Genomic DNA, 24,913 nt, shown 5'->3' on the forward strand with positions numbered 1-24,913 from the left:
CAATGAAAACTGTTTTGACCAAGCAGGTATATAGTTCCTGTTTATAAATGTAAGCTGTACATTGTTTCTGACTATAGAATGTGGTCTTCATAAGGAAAAAAAAACCCCTAGTATTTTTGCCAGTATTTTCTGAGTTTTAGCATTTCCAAAAAAATAGGCAGTTTATTTTTGATAATTGTAGTTATTTTTCTGGATAAATGCTACTAATACCACCCAGCTTGTTTCAATAAGTTCCATTACACTGAATTTTTGAAGACCCAACAGCAGAAGTGATATCTTGCATCTTTCTATTACTTGGCATGGAGCAAAATATGAGATCAGGACCCAAAAGCAACAACATTAAAAATGCTGTTAAAGTTATTATAATATATAGTAGAAACAACTAAAATTGAATATCTAGGAAGAACATGTATTGATATAAATTAAAATCTCAGCACTTAGAGGCAACATATAAAAGGTTATGACTCAACAAGTTAGAGAACTTAGAAGTAAAATGAATTGGATATATGAAACAGTAATTAGTAGCAGCAAAGGTAGATGATATACACTTTATGAAATTAGCTTTTTTCCATTTAACTTATTGTACATGTTAGAATTTATTAATTCAAGGCTAATTTTTTCTGTTTCCTTTATCTTTGTTTAAATCAAACTTTATTTTAAAGTTACTGGGGGAGAAGAAGATAAGGTAAATTTAGAATTTGATGAGACAGTGATTGAAGAAAAATTGAAGATTTTTCCATGTCATTTAGTTGTTTTTCAATCATGTCTGACTCTTCATGACTGCATTTGAGGTTTTCTTGGCAAAGATGCCTTCTCTCCAGCTCATTTTCCAGATAGGAAACTGAGGTAAATGGAATTAAATGATTTTCCCAGTCATATAGCCAAAAAAGTGTTTGAGGTCAGATTTGAATTCAGAAAGATTTGAACTCTCTCTGCCATGTCACCAAATTCCCATAAGCAACTTAAAAAAACACAAAAAAACTTAAAGATTTAGGACATTAGGATAGTAGATCTTAGAGAAGATAAAAAAAAAAACAACAGAAAAACTACATGCTTCCGGAGAGGTAGTGGATAGAATTCTGGGTTTAAACATAGCCTCTTATATTTGATGACTCTCTGACCTCTTTGACCTTCAGGCTATACACTAGGATTTATCTTGTAAAATTGTTCTGTGTTAGTGGAGGTAAATCAGCCCATAAACCACAGAGCATTTTCCAGGTTAAGTAGAATCAATCAGTAAGTCAATAAAAATTGTTAAGTACCTACAAGGTAATAGTCATTAATAATTGTAAGAAATAAATTTTTATTGACTATCAAATGAGAGCATATTACAGATCAAATTGAAACAATCAGCAACAATTATTAAGCCCCTATTTACCTGTACTATTTTATATACTAGGGATTCAAAGGGATAAATAGACCCTGCAGATTAGATAGGTCAATTTTAACCAAATTATCTATGGCAATCAACTATAGTTAGGCATCATCAGTAGATCTCCTGTAGCCCCAACCTTTCCAATGTGCAGTTTTGGTTTAGGTTTTGGGTTAAGCCCTACAGAATTTCTCTATTCTCTAGCATTAGTTTTGACCTGGACTGGCCCTATAGATTGAGAATGCTCTACTGAGTTTGAATACTTGCTGACTTTCAATTGTATCCTCCCTTTCAAATATATCAACTAGTTATTTATGGTATCTATCCCATTGTATTAAGAGCTGTGGAGTAAAAAATACTTAAATTATTGTATTTATATCCATTCTCTTTAATATTTGACCACCTGGCAGAAGTTTTAGAAGGGTAGGTTTAAACCCTAGTGTAACTAATGTAATGTGACTAAAGAAAGATATCCACCCAGTAAAATGGAATATGATTCAGAGAAGGTTATGTGAATTTATATTGCCAAATGCTTGTTCTAGTAAGAAACCATAAAAACAACAAAAATGCCAACAAATTTGTGTGGATGCTTCTTTATCAAAAGTGAATTTTACCTCTGAAACTAGTTTAAAATATTTGTCCTCTCTCATCAAGAATTTTTGTAAGTGTTTCCACCAGCCAGTCTGGGAATAATTGTAAAAAGTTTGGCCATTCAAATCATCTCTTGAACTTTTGCAACCAATATCAATATTTGGAACCTCAGGATGTTAGAAAATAAAATGGAAGTTTCCCATTGTGTATATGTGACCTTTATCTGTACCTATTGCTATATTTTTAAGAAAAATTTTTTATTTTTTCCAATTTAGACACAGCTTGATTTTGACCATTTGTTTCCATAAATTTTTGAAAAAAAAAAGCATTTGGATTTTTTCCTCCTAGGCTATGAGCTAGGGCCTTGTCACCAAGAACTCTGGCTGAATTGTTAGTTTGCAAAAATATTCCTAAGTGATCTAGACTTTATATTTCTGTTGTTTTCCTTTAAAGCCTGTCACAATTGCCTTTCTAAACTTTTGCTAAGAAATATTTACATGTTTTGGTTTTTATTTTATTGAGTAATGTCATAGTTTGAATTCCTGTATTTCTGGTAAAAGTAAGAATGTTGTAACATTTAGAGACTGGGCCATAGGGAAAAAAATATATCATACTTCAAAGAAAGGATCCTCAATACAGTAGGTTTCCTTCCCTATATACTATAGATGGTTTATTTCTTAAATTAGATTCATATGGATCTACTGTCTGAGTTCCTCACATGCTGATATAATTTCACATACTTCATATTGCTTCACTTATTTTCATTTTATTGACAGATTGCATGCATAGTTTATATTAATCATCACTGTAAGAGCATTCCCAAAGGGATCATTAAAATATCCTAAACTACCAAAACAGGACCTATTTCTCCAAATTTGTTTCCTGTATCCTATAGCAAAATGATTTTCTCATTTAGTTTGTTAATCTCTTTTTCCCCCCCAATGAAAGTATGAAATTTATGTGTTTTTTGTTTTAGACCAAATGTGTGTGGATCACGTTACAATGCATACTGCTGCCCTGGATGGAAAACCTTACCTGGTGGAAATCAGTGCATTGTCCGTAAGTTCATGTCACAATTTTCATTCATATTTTCCAGGTATTATTGTATTGATATACATTGTTTCTAGTGTTTGTTACAACTCAACCTAATGGCATTAATGTACTGACTGTAGTCTTCTATAGGTAGAATTTGATTCCAATTTAGGAAATGAAGTAAAACTTTCTAACCTCAAGAAAGTGTTCTTAACCTAGAATCCATTAACTTATTCTTTAAAAATATGTTGATAATAGTATTACAGTATATTTGGTTTCCTTTTTAATACTTTAAATTTTATTTGGTGCATTTAAAAATTTTATTCAGAGAAGAGCTTCATAGGCTTCACCATAATGCCAGATAGAAGAACCCAGTTTTCTCTCTCTCTCTCTCTCTCTCTCTCTGCTCTCTTTTTCCTGCTTTCTCTCACTCCCACTCTCTCCTATTCTCTTCCACTCTTTCCCAATCTCTCCTTCCCTCTCTCCCCCACTCTCTTCCTCCCACTTTTCTCTCTCTTGCACACACACAAACACACACACACACACACATACACACGCTTCACAGGTTTAGATCTGCCTTTGAATGTAGCTTAATTTTGTCTTTTGTCTTTACTTTTAGGATTTTTCAGGGGGCATAAAGGAAAAAAGAAGATCGATGGGTATAGTTGCATAATAGTTGCATATGCTTCATATGCCTGTAAAAGTTGATTGTAGGCACTTTTTGGGGAAAAAATACCACTGTTGTTTCTCTTAGAATCCTTCCTGAATTTTTTTTTCTGATTACTAGCTTATAGAATTCCCTTAAGTTATAACTGTATGTTTGCTCATGGAGCTGAGGGAATGAATCACATTAATGTAGTGAAAGTAAAGCAGTAATCAGGCAAATACAGTGAGAAGAATGAGGGATAATGCCAATAGGACTAATGACTCCATTGATTGAGGAGTCATGGAATATTTCCAAGTTGGCCACAATTCTTTTTTTAAAATAGCATTTAAAATGAGAAACCTATATAACTGTATAGTTATAAACTATATATAGTTATGAATCATGGAATTTTAGAGCTGGAAGAAACCTAAGACTTCATTTAATTCAGGAATTTTTAACCTTAGCTCCACAAATCCTGAAGGCATACTATGTATAGATTTCAGGGGATCTGTGAACATTGATAGGAAAAAAATACATCTTTATCTTCACTAAACTCTAACTAAAATTTAGCATTTCCTTCAATTGTCTAAAAATCATTGTTCTAAGATGATGTCAGTAGACTTTATTTGACTTTCAAAGAGGTTCATGATCTAAAAAGGTTAAGAATTCCTGATCTAGTTCTAGTTGTGTCTTCATGTTACTTATCATTATGATTAAATTTTAAGAGCAAGACATTAAGTTACAAATGGAAAAAAAAAACTTAATAAATTGAACCTAGTGGCATAAAAGAGTTAAATACCTCTCAGAATTTTTGGTTATAATGAAAATAATTTTTTCATTTGATAAGCTCAAACAAATTTCAATATGCAAAATAGCTTGTATCATATTGATACAAGTCCTTTGATTTGTGTTTGAATAAGTATTTTAGGGGCGGCTAGGTGGCGTAATGGATAAAGCACTGGCCCTGGAGTCAGGAGTACCTGGGTTCAAATCCGGTCTCAGACACTTAATAATTACCTAGCTGTGTGGCCTTGGGCAAGCCACTTAACCCCATTTGCCTTGCAAAAACCTAAAAAATTAAATATTTTAGGCTTGTCTATAATCACTTATTGTCATAATTATTATCATATTCTAATTATGCAGTCATCATAATTCTAATGTCTACTGTGTGTGTGCCTCTTGAATTTTTATGAATTTTCCATTGAGAATGTTATTTGAGCCCCATTTTCCCCTGAGTTTCTTCCTATCAAACTGTTTGGGGTTTTATGAAGAGAATCATTGGTGTGGCAGATATTCTCTAGCATAGTGATGGAATTAGTCTTGTTTATTTTTATTCATTTTGAAGGTGAATTTATTATATTGAGGCACAAGCAAATGATTTATGTCACAGAAAGAAATAAAAGATCTATTGGGAGCTCAAAAAAGTTAATTATTTCTACAAGATGAATAGTTTCCTCATTACTATTGCCTACCCATAGGGTTCAATCTTTGTCACAGTCTATTCCAAGAATCTCCATCATTGTCAAGGGATCTCAGGGGAAAAGCTGTAGTGTAGAGAAGAGAATTGGAGTGTTGGAGAAAAACCTTAGAAATGATCTCATCTAATATCTTTGGGGAAATTGAGGCTCAGAAGGGTTGAGACTTGCTCAAGGTCATATAGCTAGAAAGTGATAGATCTAACCAAGCACCAATTCTACTAAATAGTCTCTGTTGTGTCTACAATGCTTTAAATTAATTTGCTAATAAACCATTGGCTTTTTTGCAGCAATTTGTCGGCATTCCTGTGGAGATGGATTTTGTTCAAGACCAAACATGTGTACTTGTCCAACTGGACAGATATCTCCTTCCTGTGGCTCAAGATCAAGTAAGTATTATGCACTTGCTAGGATATGCTATAAAATGATACAATAATTCCTTTATGTGGCCTAATATTATTAGCTTTTGACTTTTCATTTACCTGCTTTATTTTTTCTCTCATTTGAACAGTCAGTTTTTCTGTTTTTCTTTATACTTTGAAACTGTTTTTTTAATCTATCCTGACTCACACTTTTGGCATAAGTGTATAAGGCATTCCCCACTGGGAGACTAAGGTCCAAGATCAGACTATTTAAAGATAATAAAATGTATTTAGAGACAATAAAGACACCAATTCATAGTAGGAATCTAAAATAGGTAATAATTTAAGCAATTCTTTGGATAATTTGCAGGGAAGTGCTAGACAATACAGCCTTTTTTTTTTTCCTGTCTCTCCACTCAATTTTTGGTTGCATGTGAACACCACCATCATGCATACTTTTTCCTTTTGCCTGCTTTCTCTAGGTTTCTTAAAGCAGGGTGATGGGAAAGTAACATAGTGAGAAGGAGATTACTTCCTAGCTGATGCTGGGAAAAGACAGGGAATTTATAGTTAAACATATTTGCCTTCTTCCTTCTGCTAGCAACAAGGAAAGGACAATAATTGCCCTTTTTCTCTGGTATACTCACCCCATGGGTTGCCTTTTAGGGATTTTTTTTTTAAATTTTAAAATAACCCTTGATGTTACTTGTTTTGGAAAGAGAAAGGAAATGAGGATAGATTTCTTTTCTCCAAACTATCACAACTGAAGTCTAGGTGAGTCCTTCAAATAAATTTCTTGATGAGTGTGTAATCTCACTGATGTGGATATGTCCTCCAAGAGGACACAATTCATCCATACCTTCTTACCTTATGTGACTCTTTATATTTATATCCCTTTTCTTAAATCCTCCACAGGGGTTCACCTGGTAAAGGAGATGTTTACTCAGAGTAGGACAGGAGTTTGGCAAATTATAGCTGGAGAACCAAAATCTGCTGCTTCATCCTTCTGCCCTCCGAGTTCATTCTGCCTTCAACCTAAAAATGACTTTTCCATTTCTAATTATAATAAAACTTCATTTTAAAATGTAAAATCCATTTTTAACTTAAGGGCCATATAAAAACAGCTGATACATAGTTTTCTAACCCTTGCTCTAAACTTCTGACACTGCATAAATATTCATATGGGAAGATATGAATAGATATGGATCACTTTTCTTTAAGTTATACATTTTTCTATTGGTATCCCTTTAAAGCACATGTCCCATATGATTCTCTAGTATTATGTTGCAGTTTACTTTTAAAGCTCCCCTGTGCTATTTGGATGCCTTAAATTTCGATACTTCTTGCTTTTTATAAAGATTTATTTTTAGAAAGAATGATTCTAACATAATTTTACTTGAATATCAGTGGAATGATTTTGAATGTCTCTGCTATAAGAAAACTTATTAAGAGTAAAAGATAACTTTCATTCATTTGACAAATATTTATTGGATATTTAGTATGTACCCAATTCAAGCTTTCCTAGACATTTTTTTGGTAACTTTTTTTTGACAAGGCAATGGGGTTAAGTGACTTGCTCAAGGTCACAAAGCTAGGTAATTATTAAATGTTTGGGGCTGGATTTGAACTCAGGTCCTCTTGACTCCAGGGCTGGTGCTCTATCCATTGTATCACCTAGCTGCCCCTTCTAAACATCTTTTTTTAAGAGATTTGGGATATCTTTATGAATGCTAGGAAGATAAAAAAGTTAATTAAAAATTATTAAATGTATTATGAATGTGATTGGCCTGTTAGTTTTAGAAAGGTCACATTTATTATTCACACACTTATATTAATGTGTTTTACAATGATCTTCAATATACAAAAAATGTAATCAATTAATACAGTATGTTCATTTTCTAGGACTTGGAACATTTTAAATTATTATACATGTTATTTTTATATATTTACCATGTGGCTTAATTTTTATATATCATAAAATTATTTCTTTGCTTTTTGACATTTCAATATGCTATGGCCATAATTTTTTTGATATTGAGGTGTTAGTGAGAAACGCGGTCCCTAATAATAGCATTGTTCCTTTTGGGAATTATGATTCCATTTACAGTATGTTTTCTAGAAATATGCAGACAAATTTGTGGAGACCATTTATATTGATGAGTAACTAACATAGATAGACATCGCTTTCTGCAATTAGAACTTCAGTCTAATTAAAATAAAAATAGCTAACATATTTAAAGGTGTTAGTTATTTGATCCTCATAACAAATTTGCGAATTGGTGCTCTTATAATACCTGTTTTGCAATTGAGGAAATTCTAATTTTAGAGTTCTTGTCCAGGGTCTTACAGCTAATAACTGTCTGAGGTAGGATTTGAACTTGGGTCTTTCTGATTCCAAATCTAACATTCTATGCATTGTGCCACTGAGATATCTTTACACAGAAAAACCTAGAGACCAGTTACAGCTAATTATAAATGGAAGTAGAATCTCACCTGGGAGGAGACAGCTATCCAGTGTATTGTACTGTATACAATATTTGTGAATAATATGTTCTGATTCATTACCTGCTTAAAAGTCAGTCTCCTTTTACCATCTGATATTTTCTTTATTATTCCATATGGCAAGGGATAATAAAACAAACTATATCAAAGAAATGAAAAATTACAGAAAACTCAATAGATGAATTGTAGGCATAAGCAGGCTATAATATGTCACAATGATATTCTTTGTAGAACTATGAATCAATCAATTAGTAATTATTTATTGGGGATTTAGGTATGAAGAATGAGGTAATTTCCAGTCCCAGTGACTTTACATTCTAATTGGGGGAGACAAGAAGTATTTATACAACATATACAGCATAAGTATAAAGATATGGAGAATGGCAGCAGTCTCATGGAGACAGGGGGTGAAGTGTTATGACTGAGGAAGACAGAGAAGGCCAGAATGTTGATTGCAGAATGTTAGAGAGAAAATAATGCACAAGAAGCTGGAAAGATAGGTTGGGGTTAGGGCTTTAAAAGCAAAACAGGAATTTTTTTCTCTCAATGCAATAGGAAGCCACTGGAATTAGTTGAGGAGTCGAGTCACATGGTTAGATCTGTGTTTAAGGAAAATCACTTTGACAGCAGTGTATAAGAGATGGACTGGAGTGGTGAGAGACTTAAGGCTGGGAGGTCAATTAAGAGAATGTTGCAATAATGTAGGTAAGAGGCGATGGGTACCTGAACTAAGATGGTACCTTTGTGAGTAGAGAGAAAGAGTAGGCTCTGAGAGATGTTGGGAATATTAGTCTTAATTCCTCTGTTGGTTGGTTTTACTTAACTGATTTCTTTGTTACAAGGAAGGCTCCTTTATGGGTGTGAGAGTATCTGAAAATAGATGTGATATAAAAACAGAAAGCTATGTGCAAAACTTTTTAATGAGTAATATTGAATAAACCATCAAAGATATATATGAATTGAAGAAATAGCAACATGAGACAAAATGAGACAAAACAGATAGCTAGTTTGGGTGGTACTCTGGTAGTCCCCAAGATAGAAGAGAATAAAAAGATTCCCATAATGCTAAGGATAACTTTCATAGAGTATTTATGGAAAAATATGACTAATCCATAGGATGAAAATGTATGGGTCATGGGTGATCTACCTACAGGAAAGGAGTACTAGCACTGATGAAATCATGTTATTCCTCAAAGTATTAAGAGTGGAAGAATTCAAGAGTCAGGGAGGCCAGTTAATATGGTTTTAAGGATTATTGTAGAACAGATCCAATCCCAGCAGACAGCCTAGAGACAGCTGAGAAGTGGAGTCTTGGGAAAGGAAGATTTTTATATAGATGCTCAGAGAAGGAACTTAAAAGTACTTAACTAACAATAATTCTGTTCTCATGTCAATGAGGCTTCCCATTAGGAAGAGATCTCATTAAGTTCTGGTGAATCAGTTAAGAGTCAAGCTTATCTAGAGACCTGATATTTTAAAAAAATGATATAAAATGAAAGCCTCATACTGAGGCAAAAGACTTATAGGCACTAGAAGATAGATTATTAATAGTAACAGCAAAAGTAGCCACTGTTTTTGGTACATAGAGGATAGTTGTGAATTAGGGAAAGATTCACTTGGGAGATTCTGTAGGTCATATTTAGGTTCTGAAAGCCATGAATTCATCCAAACTCTTCCTGAATTTATTTATATTTTCAGCCTTTACCACCTCCAGAGGATAAACAAATACCACAACAAGTTACATAAAACCATGCCTCCTTTTATTAGTGCTAATACCTTTTCTGGGTTTCAAGGAATATCTCTTAATATTCTGGACTTTGCCAAGTCTCTTTTTATCCTGTCCTCATGTTCCACCATTTTATGAACTTTTATCACTTTCAGTTTGATTGGATTTAAATCAATAAATCCTTTGAGTACTTCTCATTCTCAGTACCATGCCAGGAACCATGAAGATTTAAATAAGAGTAGAAGATGTGGTTCCTACCCTTGAGGCAAATGGAGAGTAATATTATACTTGTAAGTGGAAGATAGTGTGGTGAAAATTTAGGGAATCTGGAGTTTAGGGAGTTCCTTGTGGGCTGGGGTTAATCAGGAAAAGCTTTATAGAGAAGGTCAGTCTTGATCTGAGCCTGCAGGGTTTAGATTGGCAGAAAGGAATGGGTAGGATAACCCCTTCTCAGTCTTGGATGAAGGCAGACTGGGGAGTCCACATTTTAAAATTCTATCCTCATGAATAAATAAGACTTTTCCTCCTCAAGGTCATTTAAATTGTCCATCTCTCTGGGCCCTTTCCACTTTTGTTTTTTCTTTTTTTTTAAAGATGCCTTGTATAGCACATATGAATTCATCTTAAATGGAATTTGTCTTCTCTCATTTGGTCCCCCCAAAATGTTGTCCAAATGAAAATGGTTTTTATCCTATAGTGACTTCTGCCCCTGTTGTCTCAGGTGTTCAGTGGAGCCATGTAGTAACTTAGTCTAACTGTTTAATTTGTCTGTCTGTGGTTTTCCTCAGGCTTACGTTAAACTCAACATACCAGGAACACACATGCTTATTTGCAAATTGCTCCTAATGTTCCTTTAACCAGCTCTGTGCCTGCCAAGCTAATGGCAGGTCTTGGGTCCTTAGAATGATTCCAGGTTTGATGTAGCCCAAAGAAAGGCCTTACTTGAACTACAGACACACAAATAGTACCCTTGCATTTCTTTTCTTCCCTTAGTTGGCTCGATCCTTTTTAACTTTGTTCTCCTTAAGCCTTTTATTCAGAGTAGGAACATGATGTAGTAACTGGAGATCTGGCCTTGAAAACTGAAAGATTCAGATTTAAATTGTGCTTCTGACACATTCTGACTGTGTATCCTTGGCAAGTCACTCTCATTTCTCTTAGCAACTCTTTAAGATTAAGTTGTAGAGAGGGTAATAACAACAACAACAACAACAACTGAATTGCATATTGGTAGAGGGAGCTTCTCCTTAAGCCTAATAGTTTTAAGTTAATTAAGAATTGTACCTAAAGAAATTTTCTTCTTTTCTTATTGAGGCATTGTTTTCCCTTGTGACATTGACTTCAGTCTTCCTGAATGAATACAGAACTCCATTTGGATTGCAACAAATTGACTACCTCCTGTATAGGCAACAATAATCTGAATTATATTACTTTAAAGTCCTTTTAGATTACTTGTCACAGCACTTTCCATAGTCTGTCTTCTTTGGACTTGATTTCTCATGGATTAAATCAACTACATGTGACCCTGGGCAATTTACTTAACCCTCTTTGCCTCAGTTTCCTCATCTGTAAAATGAGCTGGAGAAAGAAATGGCAAACCATTCCAGTATCTTTGCCAAGAAATCCCTAAATGGGGTCATCAAAGAGTCAGATACAATTGAAATGACTGAACAGCAACAATCTCATGAATTGGCCACTTAAGACATCCATTACTACTAATAAGGCAGTCTCCCTCCTGATGTTGCCCTACCTAACAGCATCCATTCTTCCCTTTCTCGTCATTGCCACAAACCCTGCTTGTTTCTCACCTAGTCCTCCACCCCCTAAGGCGTTTCAGGCTCCAAACAACTGACTTACAAATGAACTTTTGGAACACAACACATTTATAAATTGGAGGCTGTCTGTACATACTGAAGTTTTGATTGCTAACTTTGAATTTCTTGGCATTTTCAGTTTCTGGCAAAACCTTAATATGAGTCGAGTTTAGGGATGTATTCTGACTTGGAGTATATGGAGGTTCCAGTGAAGTAAATAGAATCCTTATATATGAATCCAAACTCAGCCCATGTTTTAGGGTATTAATTTTAGGTCAGCTGTTTCGACAGACTTAGGGCCTGGTTCTATAATTGCTCTGCATCTGGAACTCTTGTTCAAATCAGTGTAAATTTAGGGTGTGGATCAAGTGCAGGAGTGGGTCCAAAATGAAATCAAATCACACATGCATTCTTTTTAACTGTTTCCTACTTCTACCAGGAACCTGGTTGCCCACTTTCTACATTGTCTGTTATAGCTTCTTTGCTCCTTCATGAAAAAGCCAAAGAGACCTCACTCTTTGTTAAACAAGAGAAAACATTAAAATTGAAATGTTGGCTTTCTAGAGTTCCAAGTCTTGAAGCCAGTCCAAAACCTTCAGTTGAAATTGTACATGTAACAAAGTGGGTAACTAAGATTCTATACTGTATTGGTGAACTTGCTTTATGGTGCCAGGGGACATAGTTCATTGATTTGTATGGATCATTGGAATAATAGTTACTTCATGTCACATAAGACTTAGAGAGTAGTTTTATTTTTTAAGAGGATAAAGCAGTATTTTTTCTACAAAAGAAGTAAAAATATCATGGAAGCTTCTTTTGTAAGCTAGAATTACATTTAAAGGTAACTTATTCTCAAGAACAAGAGAATGAATCTATTCTGTCCTCAACTTGAACAAATAATGTAAAAATCACTATTTAACTACTGTTAGCCTTTTTATCTCAAAGTAGTTAAATGGCTTTGGTGCTCATGTGGGAATGGAAATTAGCTCTTGGCATGACTTACTTTAATTGAAATCAGTTTGTGGTTTTAAGTTCCTATGCTGCTTGACAGATGACATCATTTCCTATGCTTTTCCTAATCCCCTCTGTTTTTCTAAGATTGTATGAAACTAAGTTTAACTACAAATTTAAAGTAACTATACACCTTTTCCTGACCTACTTAGGAGAATGTCCAACCTTTTCACCAAATCATTAGTCTTGTATACTTGTACACATTTTTGTAGTTACAAGGTAGTTTTAGGTTGAGGAATTTTAATATAATCTTAGCAGCCTAAATTTAATAATATGCTTATATTACTTTCCCAGGGGGTTTGAGTTCTATAAAAGTGTTATGGAAAAAAGGGAATTAGTAATTTACTTTATATATGGAGAAACTGAGGTACAAACTGATTCAATAGCTCCTTTTATGAGTTAAGATCATATCCACACACATGCTGCAACTCAAGAGTTCTTAGACTGTGGATTTCAATACAATCTTTGACTTCAATCTCAAATAGTATTAGTTAATGAAATTAAAATACAGCAATAGGTAGATTATTTTATTTTATTATTATTATTATTATTTAGATTTTTCAAGGCAATGGGGTTAAGTGGCTTGCCCAAGGCCACATGGCTAGGTAATTATTAAGTGTCTGAAGTTGGATCTGAACCCAGGTACTCCTGACTCCAAAGCCAATGCTTTTAAAACCAACTCAATAATCTTCAGAATTTAAGATGGTAGTTCATTTCTTAAGTTTTTTGTTATTTGCTCAGCTGTTTTCATGCTAGGGATATGCATTTCCTTGAGGAGTCATTGAACTGGTTTATATGTTCTCTCTTAAAGCTTATAATCTTTTCTTGACAACCCTCCCCCTCACTCTTCTATGTCAATCAATTATTCAGCAAGCATTTAAGTTCTTACTATCTGTCAGATATTAGGCAAGGGTCTGGAAATAAAAGAATAAAGTAGTCCTTACTTTCAAGCATGTTACATTATACATAGAGAGAGATAACCTATCTCTAAATATATGAAGTCAGTCAACTATTTATTAAGATTCACTAAGTGTATGAAGCTGAGCAAGATGAACAGAATCAGGAAAACATTGCACACCGTAACAGCAACATGGGGGTAATGATCAACATTGATGGACTTGCTCATTCTATCAGTCCAACAATCAGGGACAATTTGGGGCTATCTTGAATGAAGAATACCATAAGTATCCAGAGAAATAATTGTGGAGTTTGAACAAAGACCAAGGACTATTACCTTCAATTTAGGGAAAAAACTGATATCTTATTGTCTGATCTTGCTATCTCTTATACTTTATGCTTCTTCCTTAAGGATATGATTTCTATCTCATCACCTTCAATTTGGGTCAATGAATACCATGGAAACAATGTAAAGACTGGCAAATTGCCTTCTGTGGGGGTAGGGAGAGGGAAGTAAGAGTAGGGGGAAGATTGTAAAACTCAAAATAAATAAAATCTTTAAAAAAAGATTCACTAAGTGTAGTTAGAGTGAGAAGACAGTAGTAGTTTGGGGAATAAAAGAAGTTGATTTGAATGTGATTCTTGAGTTGTATCTTAAAGGAAGTGAAGTGAGGGCTTATATAAGGCAGAGTTGGGGAGGGAGCACATTATAGGCATAAAGTGGGGAAGAGGGGCCAATCAGTGCAGAGACATAGAGAAGGGACACAGAGAATGCCAGATTTGAAGAGTAGAAGGAGAACTAGTTTGGTTATATTATAATATGAAAAGGGGGAATAAAGGATAATGAGGAGTGGAAGATAATTCCTAGATAACAACTCTGAAAGATTTAAAGAATTGTGTGCCATCTGGCAAAAGAGGGGGAAATTAGGAAGAAGGGTGGATTTGAGTAAAAAAAATGAATTCTGTTTTGGACCTATTAGGTTTGAGATATCTCTGGGACATCTAGATAGAAATGTCTAGTAGGAAATTAGCAACCTAGGAGTAGAATTCAGGAGAGAATCTGGGGTTGGATATATAAATGTGTGAGCTTATTTACAGAGAGATGAAAATGAAATTCAAGGAGGTTAAAGAGACCACGAAGATAGGAGAGAGAGAGAGAGAGAGAGAGAGAGAGAGAGAGAGAGAGAGAGAGAGAGAGAGAGAGAGAGAAGAAAAGGGGAACCAGGAAAGAGCTTTGGGGAATACCATATTTGAGAGTAGAATGGAATTGAATGATATCTAGTCACAGAGACAGAGAAGAAACAGTCACATGATAAAAGAGAGATGTACAGAAGAACCAGTGTCAGAAAACCTGGAGAAAAGAGAATATCCTGGAGGAGAAGGTGGCTGTTACATGCTACCAAGAGGTCAAGAAGCTTAATGATTGGATAAAACCCATCAGATTTGACACTAATATTTTTTCAGTGATATTGAAAAATAGGAATAAATGTTTAGACCTTTTTTTCTTTCTGAGAGAAGGCCTGGCATGACACCAGTTCTCTTTGCACCTGACCAGATTCATTGGATACCTCCCAGTTTAGTATGTGTCTCCCTTCCTGCTGTAAATCTTATGAGGATATTTTTATGCCAATTTGTTCCCTTATCTTTGGAATTAACCCAGTTTGGTGAATAGGGAGAAAACCCCAAGTTCTTTGATTTTTTAAAAAAAGAAGTTATCTTGTTAACTAGCACTCAGGAAAAATGAATTGAAGAGTTTAGTTGGAAGTTACCTCAGAGACAATTTCATTTTGTAAATAAGGAAACTGAAGTCCAGGTAGATTTGGTTTACCCAAAGTAGTAAGTACCAAATTCTGGTTTTGACCCCCAAAACTGGCTCTTTCTACTCAATCACTAACATTATCCTGAAAATCATTATTATTGACTTGTGGTATGACTGAGCAAAATTCCAAATTTTCCTATATCATAATTGCTAAATATAATGTGGTCAAAAGTTTGTAATGCTGATCTAATGACAGGATCCAACAGGCTAATCTTCACAATTAAGGGTCCAAGTGAAGATTGTCCTGCCTTATAAAAACTTTATGTCTCTTGGGACAAAGGAGTCTATAAAGTTAAGTGAAATGTCTCTCAGTAGTTAGCTTTCTTCAGACAACCCTACCATTTATCTGATATTACCAAAGATATCCCACCCCTGGTAAGACTTCTTTTCTGGAATTTCTTATTCATTCAAACTGTTAATGCTTTCTGAGGTTATAGAAGTACCAGATATTAGCTTGATGTTCCAGAATTATATCTTCCTCCAAAGTATTTGTTTAGGGTCCTACTTGAAAGGCAGAAGTCATTCATAGAATCATAGCTAGAACTGGAAGGGACTTTGGCTGTCCATTCCAGCATTTGCAGATGAGAACACAGTCTCAGATTGGAGGGTAGGGGAATAACTTGCCTGAGTTTACATAGATAGTATAATATAGCAAAATAAATAGCAGCATGAGAATTCAAACTTAGATCCTGGGACTTCTAAGTATATAATCTTTTCTACTGTTTTATGCTCTTCTCCATGTTCTTTTCTCTCATGATATTTTATAATACCTTTTTTACTCTAGTTCTTTATAATATAAGGCTTACATATGTCCAGGCTACTTGTCACTCTTCTTGCAATTTTTGGGATGTATATATATGTATATATACATATATATACATGCATATACATACATATTATATATACATATATAGATGAGTAGTCTTCATGATACAATAATACAAAAATATTAATTATATATATATATATTTAAGTGTCTATAACTTATTTCCTTATAACAAATTTGTGGGGAGTAGGGAGAAACAGGATCATTAAAAATAACTTACATTTATGTTAACCTCTAAGGTTTGTGAGCAGTTTACCTAAATTATCTTTTTTTTATTATCACAATGGTATTGAGAAGTAGGTGCTATGCATAGTATTTCCCTTTCATAGATGAAAAAGATGAGTATCAGGGAAATTAAATGATCTACTTATGATCAAATTAGTTGGAAGGTGGCAATGATGGGATCTGAAAACAGTTGCTTCTTTTTTTTTTTCAAATCCAGTGTGCTGCCTGCTACACTTCAGTCTAAAGATTTGGAAAAGGAATTAGCTTTGAGCACTGATTGATGCTGTTATTAAACAAGCACTCTTTTCATTAAAACCATTCCTATTTCTCTTTGATTTCTCCAAAGCCTCTTGGATTTTCTATTCAGTTTTCAATCAAGTATCTATTTGAATCTAAAGCTTTTAACTGATTTTTTTTCATGAATTCTTTGATGGGTCTGCCATCTTATTGATATGAGTGCTTCCATCACTGTTGAAGGTCACAACCTATTCATGCTTTCTCATTTGTGGGATTGCTGTCTCTCTGTATTGCATTTGGGTTTTGGTTGGGGTTTTTCTTTTGTCTGTTTTTGTTTTTGCAAGGCAATGGAGTTAAGTAACTTGCCCAAGGTCACACAGCTAGGTAATTATTAAGTGTCTGAGGTCAAGTTTGAACTCAGGTCCTCCTGACTCTAGGGCTGGTTCTCTATCCATTGTGCCACCTAGCTGCCCTGGTTGTCTTTAATATAAAAATCCAGCCTAGAAGATCTGCCACATAATAAGTTGGAGACTTTCTATTGGATCATTTCATGACTGTCAGTACCACACTTTGACCAGCCAACTGCTGTTTCTCAGACTTGCTAAATGTCTGACCTGCCTCCCTTTGTGAACCTCTTCTAAGTAGTATCTAGTTTCTAAGTAGAAAACTTAGGGGAGGCAGGTGGTACAGTGGACTAAGTACTGAACCTGTAGACAGGAAGACTTGAGTTCAAGTCTGGCATTAGACACTTACCAGCTATGGATAGTTATTTAACCTTCCTCAGCTTCAGTTTCCTCATCTGTAAAATGAGGATAATAATAATACTTACCTTCCAGGGCTGTTGTGAGGATCAAATAAGATAATAATTGTAGACACTTAGCAGAATCTAGAACATAGTAAAAGCTGTATACATGTTAGCTATTTTATTATTGTGGGCAGCTAGGTGACGAAGTGGATAGAGCACTGGCCTTGGAGTCAGGAGGACAGGTGTTCGAATCCAGCCTCAGACATTTGACACTTACTAACTGAATGATCTTGAACAAGTCATTTAAACCCAATTGCCTCACATCCAGGGCCATCTCTTGTCAAACTGATTCATATCTGGTTATTAGCTATGGAATCTGAGACAAGTTACTTAACCCTGACTACCTCGCATCCAAGGCCATCTCCAGTGGTCCTGATTCATAGTGACCACTGGACCCAGATGGTTCCAGGGAAGAAAGTGAAGCTGGTGATTTAGCATTGCAGCCCCTTACTCAAATTCAATTCATATGCTTGTCAGGGCATCATCTTCCCTGATGTCATAGTCTTCTTTGAGGACAAAGGGACAAATATCATTATCATTATTATTTAGTAAGTCATATCTTTTCCATCAGTTCTCTCATACAAGTCATCATTATTGTTGTTACAGCATATTTACTCATTCATACCTTGTATTTCTTCATTGCCCTTTAGTTCATTTGCTGATATCATAGTGTTCTGTGAACCACTTAACTGGTAGAGGACTATTTTAAAAAAATTAGCCCTAGCCTTCCGGCTGCTCAAGATGTAGTTTTTCATTACTACCTATGATCTGTTTTTCAGGAATGACATCTTGGGGTCGAGTTAGCCTTCATTAGGTAGGGAAATCAGTAAGTATCAGAGGCACTACTGAGATCTTCCTGTGATTGAATGTTGATCCTAAGTCTTTATTCTTAGGCACTAGATATTTAATGTCCTCTTTTAAAAAACTATTCCCAACAGATAAGAATGCATCCTATGTGAAATGTGAAAGCCATACCTTATTGGTAGAATATGAATCATGTTCAACTGTATTTATCATTTTTAATCTTCTACTGATTGTAATAAGCCTATGAATACTGACAGATACTCTTTTCTTCTTAAAAAGTTAATTTACTATACATCTTTAATCTTTAATGAGCTACCCAGAGCATTTAATTAAGTTGTGAATAAATACTATTGTGTTTTTTTTAAAGTTCAACACTGTAACATCCGGTGTATGAATGGAGGTAGCTGTAGTGATGATCATTGTTTGTGCCAGAAGGGATACACAGGAACACATTGTGGACAACGTAAGTAACTTTACATTTGTGTGATTAAGTTCATATTGTAACAATCTACTTTCTAAGTAGTATTTGGATATGTATCTGTGTCAATAAGATGAGCTCTGATGGTTTGGAAAGTGTTTGTAAAAACCCTTGGACGTTGTAAAAACAAAAGGCAACTAGGATTCTAATTGTAGCTTGGTCATTGACTTTCTTCCTGGTCCTTGGAAAGTCAGTAAATTAGTCAATAAGCATTTATTGAGTGCCTGCTATGTGCCAGAAATTATGGTAATAATAACTGGAGGATACAAAAGGAATCCCTGTTCTCAAGGAGGTCACATGCAAATAGCCATGCACAAACAATCTACATATAAGATAAATTGCAGATAATCACAGAGGAAAGGAACTAGCTTTAAGAGAGACTGGTAAAGGCTTCTCATAGAAGCTGAAATTTTAACTGAAACTTGAAGAAAGTCAGGACTGATTGAATTACCCTTAACTTCAATGGGTTTCAGTTTCTTCATTTGTAAAATGCGTTGTTAGATTAATTAGATGTTCTTCGCATCGGCCCTGGAGTCAGGAGTACCCGGGTTCAAATCCGGTCTCAGACACTTAATAATTACTTAGCTGTGTGGCCTTGGGCAAGCCACTTAACCCCATTTGCTTTGCAAAAAAAAAAAAAAATTAGATGACCTTCAAGGTCTTTGCTAGGTCTTAAGTTATATGTATCTATGAATTGTTTTCTAGCTTCCTTGTTAAAATTCAGGTCATATTAAATTATTAAGCCCTTAAATTACAGACTCCTTATATAATCTTTAGCTGTATTTATCTGGGTAACTTCTGGGATGAACTAGCATTTCTTAGTTCATTTTTTGGATTCATTATTCATTAATTTGAAGATGGGATGTGAACTACAAGTCAACTTCACTTAGTATACTTTTGATATATGTATACACTTTTAAGAGCATTTAAATTACATCTTTAAGTCATCAGTGGCTGTATTCTTTGGAGTAGACTCCTCCCTGGTTTTGTTGTTCTTGAGTACACTCTTCTTTCCAAGGATTGCTTTTCTAAACTCTCTTACATGTTATTTAGACTTTGGTCTTTAGAACTTTCCTCTCTGTGCTGGCTGTCTTGCTTGCTAAGGAGGCAGGCAATTCAACAGGCAGTTTGAATCTCTGTCTCATCTTAGGGAAGGAGCATCCTACCAGTATCCACAGTTGGAAACACTCTCTTGCTATTGCTGAAATGAGCAGCCACAAGAAATCTGGTTTGCAGTTTTGTCAGGTTCATAGAAAGTGAAAAATCTTATTCTTAGGAACTAGAAAAAACTTAAATATCATTTAGTTCATCTCCTAAAGTTTAGTCTAACTCCTTTTAGAGGAGAAAAGTGAGACCCATGGAAATGTGTCATTCTCAAAGTCCCATAGAAAGTCTTTGAAGAAAGTAAATTTGGGGTTCCCAAAGGTCTTAGTGAAACTTTAAGCAACAGAGTTTAATTTAATCTAATTTTAATATTTAATTAAATTTTAATTTAAGCTACTCAAGCTTAAAACTATATTATATCTTTTTAAAGAATTCCCCTTTATGTTTGCCCTACTCTAAGCCAGTACAGTATAAACTCTTTGAAAGCCCTCACTCTCACTTTTGTATTTGTAGTGCTCAGCATACAGTCAGCACTTAATATTAAATTTAGTAGAGTGAAAAAAGCATTTATTAAATCCTTTCAATGCTCCTTATGATAAAAAGAGGTCAGTTAGTGAAAGATGCAGCTATAGAAATCTTTGCTGAGGGAAGAGATGTTTAAAGCAAATAGCACGTTTCTTTTTTTTTTATTAAAAAAAAAGTTCTCCCAGCAAGTTGAAGCTTTTTTCTTCTCACCGTGAATCACCAATATTGGGGTAGTGTGTACTTCTCTGATTAGGGCTTCACAGAAAAATGCAGAATGTTATCTGAGGATCAGTCCAACTCCATTGGGTTGAGGTGGGAATGATTTTATTTTTATCCATTGCCCTCAATAATTCTTAAATTGTAAAGAAGTTTTGCTCTGAATTGATGTTCACATTTATGAAATTATAAATCCTTTAAGTCAGTTGTATTAATGAATGCTAATGTTTTATTGGAAAAAGTATTGAGTTAATTTAGTTATGTGATTTAATGTCCTATATATCTTCTTAAATAGCCATAGCCAAGGGAAAAAAATCATCTCCTGATAGCTACCTACTGGGGATGAGTTTCTCTGTATTTATCCATGTTGATTAATGAACAATTTCCAGAATTACTCTCAAAGCCTTTCCAACATAGTAACTTGTCAAAATTTGTATTCTGGCATAACCTATGAGAGTTTTTTCCCTTCCATGTTCATACTTTTTGGATGGCTTGGAGAATAGTAGCCACAAGGTGGGTAGGCTCAGTTGGGTTTTTATCTGCATTATCAGAGCACATAGTCAAATTGATGAGAATGCAGATCCATTAAGGTATTTTGAATGTCTTCTCAAATACTATACCTAGCAGGAAATGGACAGATTTATTTTCTGTAAGAAATTCTCTTCTTTCTGTAAAAACTTATCTTAAGAGTCATCTAGGGGCAGTTAGGTGGCATAGTGGATAGAGCACTGGCCCTGGAGTAAGGATGATCTGAGTACAAATCCAGCCTCAGACACTTAATAATTACCTAGTTGTGTGACCTTGGGTAAGTCACTTAACCAATTTGCAAAAACAAAACAAAAAAGAGTAATATAAATAATAAAATTATTCTGTTTACAAGGAAAATTATTCTGTTTATTTTCATGCAGCTTTCAGAAACACACCCATTACAAAAAAAGAACTATTGCATACCTACTGTTTTTAATTAATTCCTGAAAGCATTGCCAGGGAGGAAGAGACCCATTGTATGTCAATTAACTTTGTATATAGAATTTTATTGCAGCATTATCAATTGAACGACTTTAACTACAAAATAAATGTTTAAAAATAAATTTATCAGGAACATTGGTTGTATAGTTTTATTATTTTTGTCTTTCAATAGTTCTTAAGACTGACATTTTGATGGCAACTAATGTTTAGCTTTTTTTTTCTTTTTCTTTTTCTTCCCTGCATTATAGCTGTCTGTGAGAGTGGTTGCCTTAATGGAGGGAGATGTGTGGCACCCAATCGCTGTGCTTGTACATATGGCTTCACAGGACCCCAGTGTGAAAGAGGTAAAGATTTCTTATTCTTTATTTAGAAATATAATGGGGACAAAAGTCTTATGTGGGGCAATTATTTTGGCTACAAGATTACTTCTTGAGCTTTTATGAATTCTTTCAAATTAATTTTTGAGGCTTCTTTTTGGTGTTAGCTTCTCTTGGAATCATTGCTCCTCTTGGTTTTATTATTTGATACTGTTCTTGTATTACCTGTCTTACTAAGATTTTATAGTTAAACTTATGTTCTAACAGTGTTGTCTTTGGCAAGACATGCCTTTCTTTGTGATATACAAATTTTTCTAAGGTATTTTCTGGGCTCTTTTCATCTCCTTCTAAAAATTAATTTATATGGGTTAAATTTCTGGGTAAAATTAATATAGTCAATATTGAGGTCTTTTTATCTCCTTATAAAATTAATTTACATGTGTTAAGTTTCTGGATAAAATTAATATAGTCAATGTTGAAGTCTTTTCTATTGTCCAGGTATCATTTTTAATTTTCAGTAGTTTAAATTTAGATCAAATAATTTTAATTGTGTACCATATGTTTTTCTCATTTTTGTTCTTTTTGTAAATTAGAAATTAAGATATCAACTCTGACAAGTCAGTTCATGGACATACTGCTGACTCCTAGAATTATTCCTCTGTTAATAAGAAGTCTTTTCCTAACTTTTAAAATGTAAGAGTTTTATTCTTTATATTGTCGTTTGATGCTCATTATGTCCAATGCCTACTAGTTCTTTTATTTTTTTAAGAAAGAATTCCTAATATTTAGACTAAAGACTTCTGTATAGTATTACAATTCTCTGGCCTCTCTCATTTCTGGACCATTTTTTCTTCCCCATTTTTTTTTTTTTACCTTTTTTATGTCTTTACGTTGAAACCACCAAGTTAGATATTGTGTTGATTTTATTTGAAAGGTCTGATTAAGTTCTTCATAGAATTTCTCTGTCATGTAGTTTCTAGTAACTGCTATTAGTATTTAAGTTACAATTTATTCAGGATGTTTTTTTTTCCTCAATATTTACCATTTCTGACCAAATATTCCCTGATATTTCATGAAGCCTCTAGGTATATAACAAAACCATTGTGCTAATGCCTTTCTTTGATTCTTCAAGGAGTACTTCCAAGAACAAGGTCCATCTTTCGTCTTGTTTCATTTATGACAGATAGAAGGTACTGCTTCTTTTGTATGAGAAGTTTAATAATTGAAAGGGGAAAAGAAATAATAATAGTTTAAAGAAAACTGAAAACAAAATCCACTTAGGAAGAAATATAGTTTTTTAGATTAAATATTGAGAGACACTTTCTGGTTTCTGAGAACAAGATATAAATATTCTTAGAATCAATGCTTAAATACAGCCTATATTGAGATAACATGACTATAAGTTATTGTAGTCAATCAGATCATTTGCAAGTGATTATTTTTTAGCACACTGAAGTTTTTAAGTGAGAAATTATGAATCAAATTACTGAGAATTATGGGAAAGATTACATAGAAGCTATTAAATTCATACTTGTTAGAAAGGTAGAATTTTTTGAGTTTTAGCACATTAAATAAAAATGAATCATTGATAACCAGGAAGCTCCGATTTGAATATGGAAATATAAGAAAATCAGAGGAAAGACTTTGGAAAGAAGCTAAAATAAAAGATAGAATAAACAGGAATATCAACTGAGCATGGGAAGAGTTAGAAGGAATTGGGGATAAAGACGGAAGGCTTGTAGCTGAGGTAGCTGATTCTTCAGTTACTTTGATGATCATCTGCTGATTTGAAAGAGAGGTAATACTTTGCTGATGGACTGGAAAATGCTAGGGCATCTTCTGAAAGCTCACTGGGGAAGAATTTGAATTCTGTTGCTGTGTGAAGGACTGTTCAGACATAGTGCTCTTTATTTCCATCAATAACTTGATAGAGAGGAAACCTCTCAGGTATATATGAATTTTTTTCTATTCACTTTCAGTTGGAGAAAGAAAAAGTGAAGCAAGGTGATAGGCTTTGCATGAATAAGATGATGCTTGGATCTGATGAGGCAAAGCATCCTGCTACTTGCAGATCTAAGAAACTAGGTTGTTCTTTGTTTAAAAGGTCTATTTGTCACTGAAAGAACATAATATTTTTTCAGCACCCTTTTAAAGACTAAGTTAAGAGTTTATTCTTCATTTGCTCAAAAAAAAGCAGAAGAGGGTGGCCAGTTGGCATAGTAGGTAGAACACTGGCCCTGGAGTCAGGAGTACCTGAGTTCAAATCTGGCCTCAGACACTTAATAATTACCTAGCTGTGTGGCCTTGGGCAAGCCACTTAACCCCATTTGCCTTGCAAAAAAACCCCCCAAAACAAAACCCCAAACCTAAAATAAAAGCAGAAGAGAAATGACTTTGTATGGTAGAGATTATTCCTTATAAGGAATCTGAAGGCACTAAACTTATCTAGATCAATAGGGCAGATTTATGAGTTGTCCTGGACATATGGGTTTCTGAACTCATCATGTACCCTTTGGTTATGTGCCTGTAAGTGTGTGTTCACTCTTCCTTATGGACCCTTCATGATTTAGTGGGAGAATGTGATTCAGATTATGAAGTAGACTATATTTTCATTATCTCTGCTTTTGCCTTCTTTTAAGTAAATAATATCATTCTTGTAAAAACATAAAGCAAAAGTCTGATTTTGTTCAATAAATGTTCTTTGTTTAAAAATTAATGGGGGGCATCTGGGAGGGGGTGTTGTAGTGGATAGGGAACTGGCCTTGGAGTCAGGAGGATCTGAGTTCAAATCCAACCTCAGACACTTAATAATGGCCTAGCTACGTGACCTTGGGAAAGTCACTTAACCCTATCTCCTTAAATAAATAAAATTTTTAAAAAAAGAGTTAATGGGGTCTTGGCCCATGATTTTATGTAAATGGAAAGTACTTCAGAAACTTCAGTGGCAAGCAGTAGGAGTATATGTCTACCATGTTAGAGTGAGCCTTGGACCTTGAGAAAGGGATTTTTGAGCGATAAAGATATGGTAGTAGCCCCTTTTGGAGAATACCTTCCAGAATGAGTGGAGCCAACTCAGTGAGTTTTAGCGGGCATCAGTGGGCTACCCAACAGTTTCAAGATTGATAGGCTTACACTACTCGAAGCATTTTCACTGTCTTTT

The 24,913-nt window shown here is 34.4% G+C and overlaps 1 protein-coding gene across 1 annotated transcript in view; it reads left to right on the forward strand.

Annotated features, from left to right (window-relative positions):
- Window positions 1–24,913, forward strand: part of FBN1 (fibrillin 1) — a 306,997-nt gene that overhangs the window by 37,968 nt on the left and 244,116 nt on the right. The window contains exons 2-5 of the mRNA XM_074234744.1: window positions 2,940–3,022; window positions 5,407–5,505; window positions 18,512–18,607; window positions 21,685–21,780. Coding sequence (XP_074090845.1) covers window positions 2,940–3,022; window positions 5,407–5,505; window positions 18,512–18,607; window positions 21,685–21,780 — 374 coding nt within the window. The remainder of the gene's footprint in view (window positions 1–2,939; window positions 3,023–5,406; window positions 5,506–18,511; window positions 18,608–21,684; window positions 21,781–24,913) is intronic.

The sequence above is a fragment of the Macrotis lagotis genome, chromosome 4, assembly GCF_037893015.1.
Source record: "Macrotis lagotis isolate mMagLag1 chromosome 4, bilby.v1.9.chrom.fasta, whole genome shotgun sequence".
NCBI classification, from domain to species: Eukaryota; Metazoa; Chordata; class Mammalia; order Peramelemorphia; family Peramelidae; genus Macrotis; species Macrotis lagotis.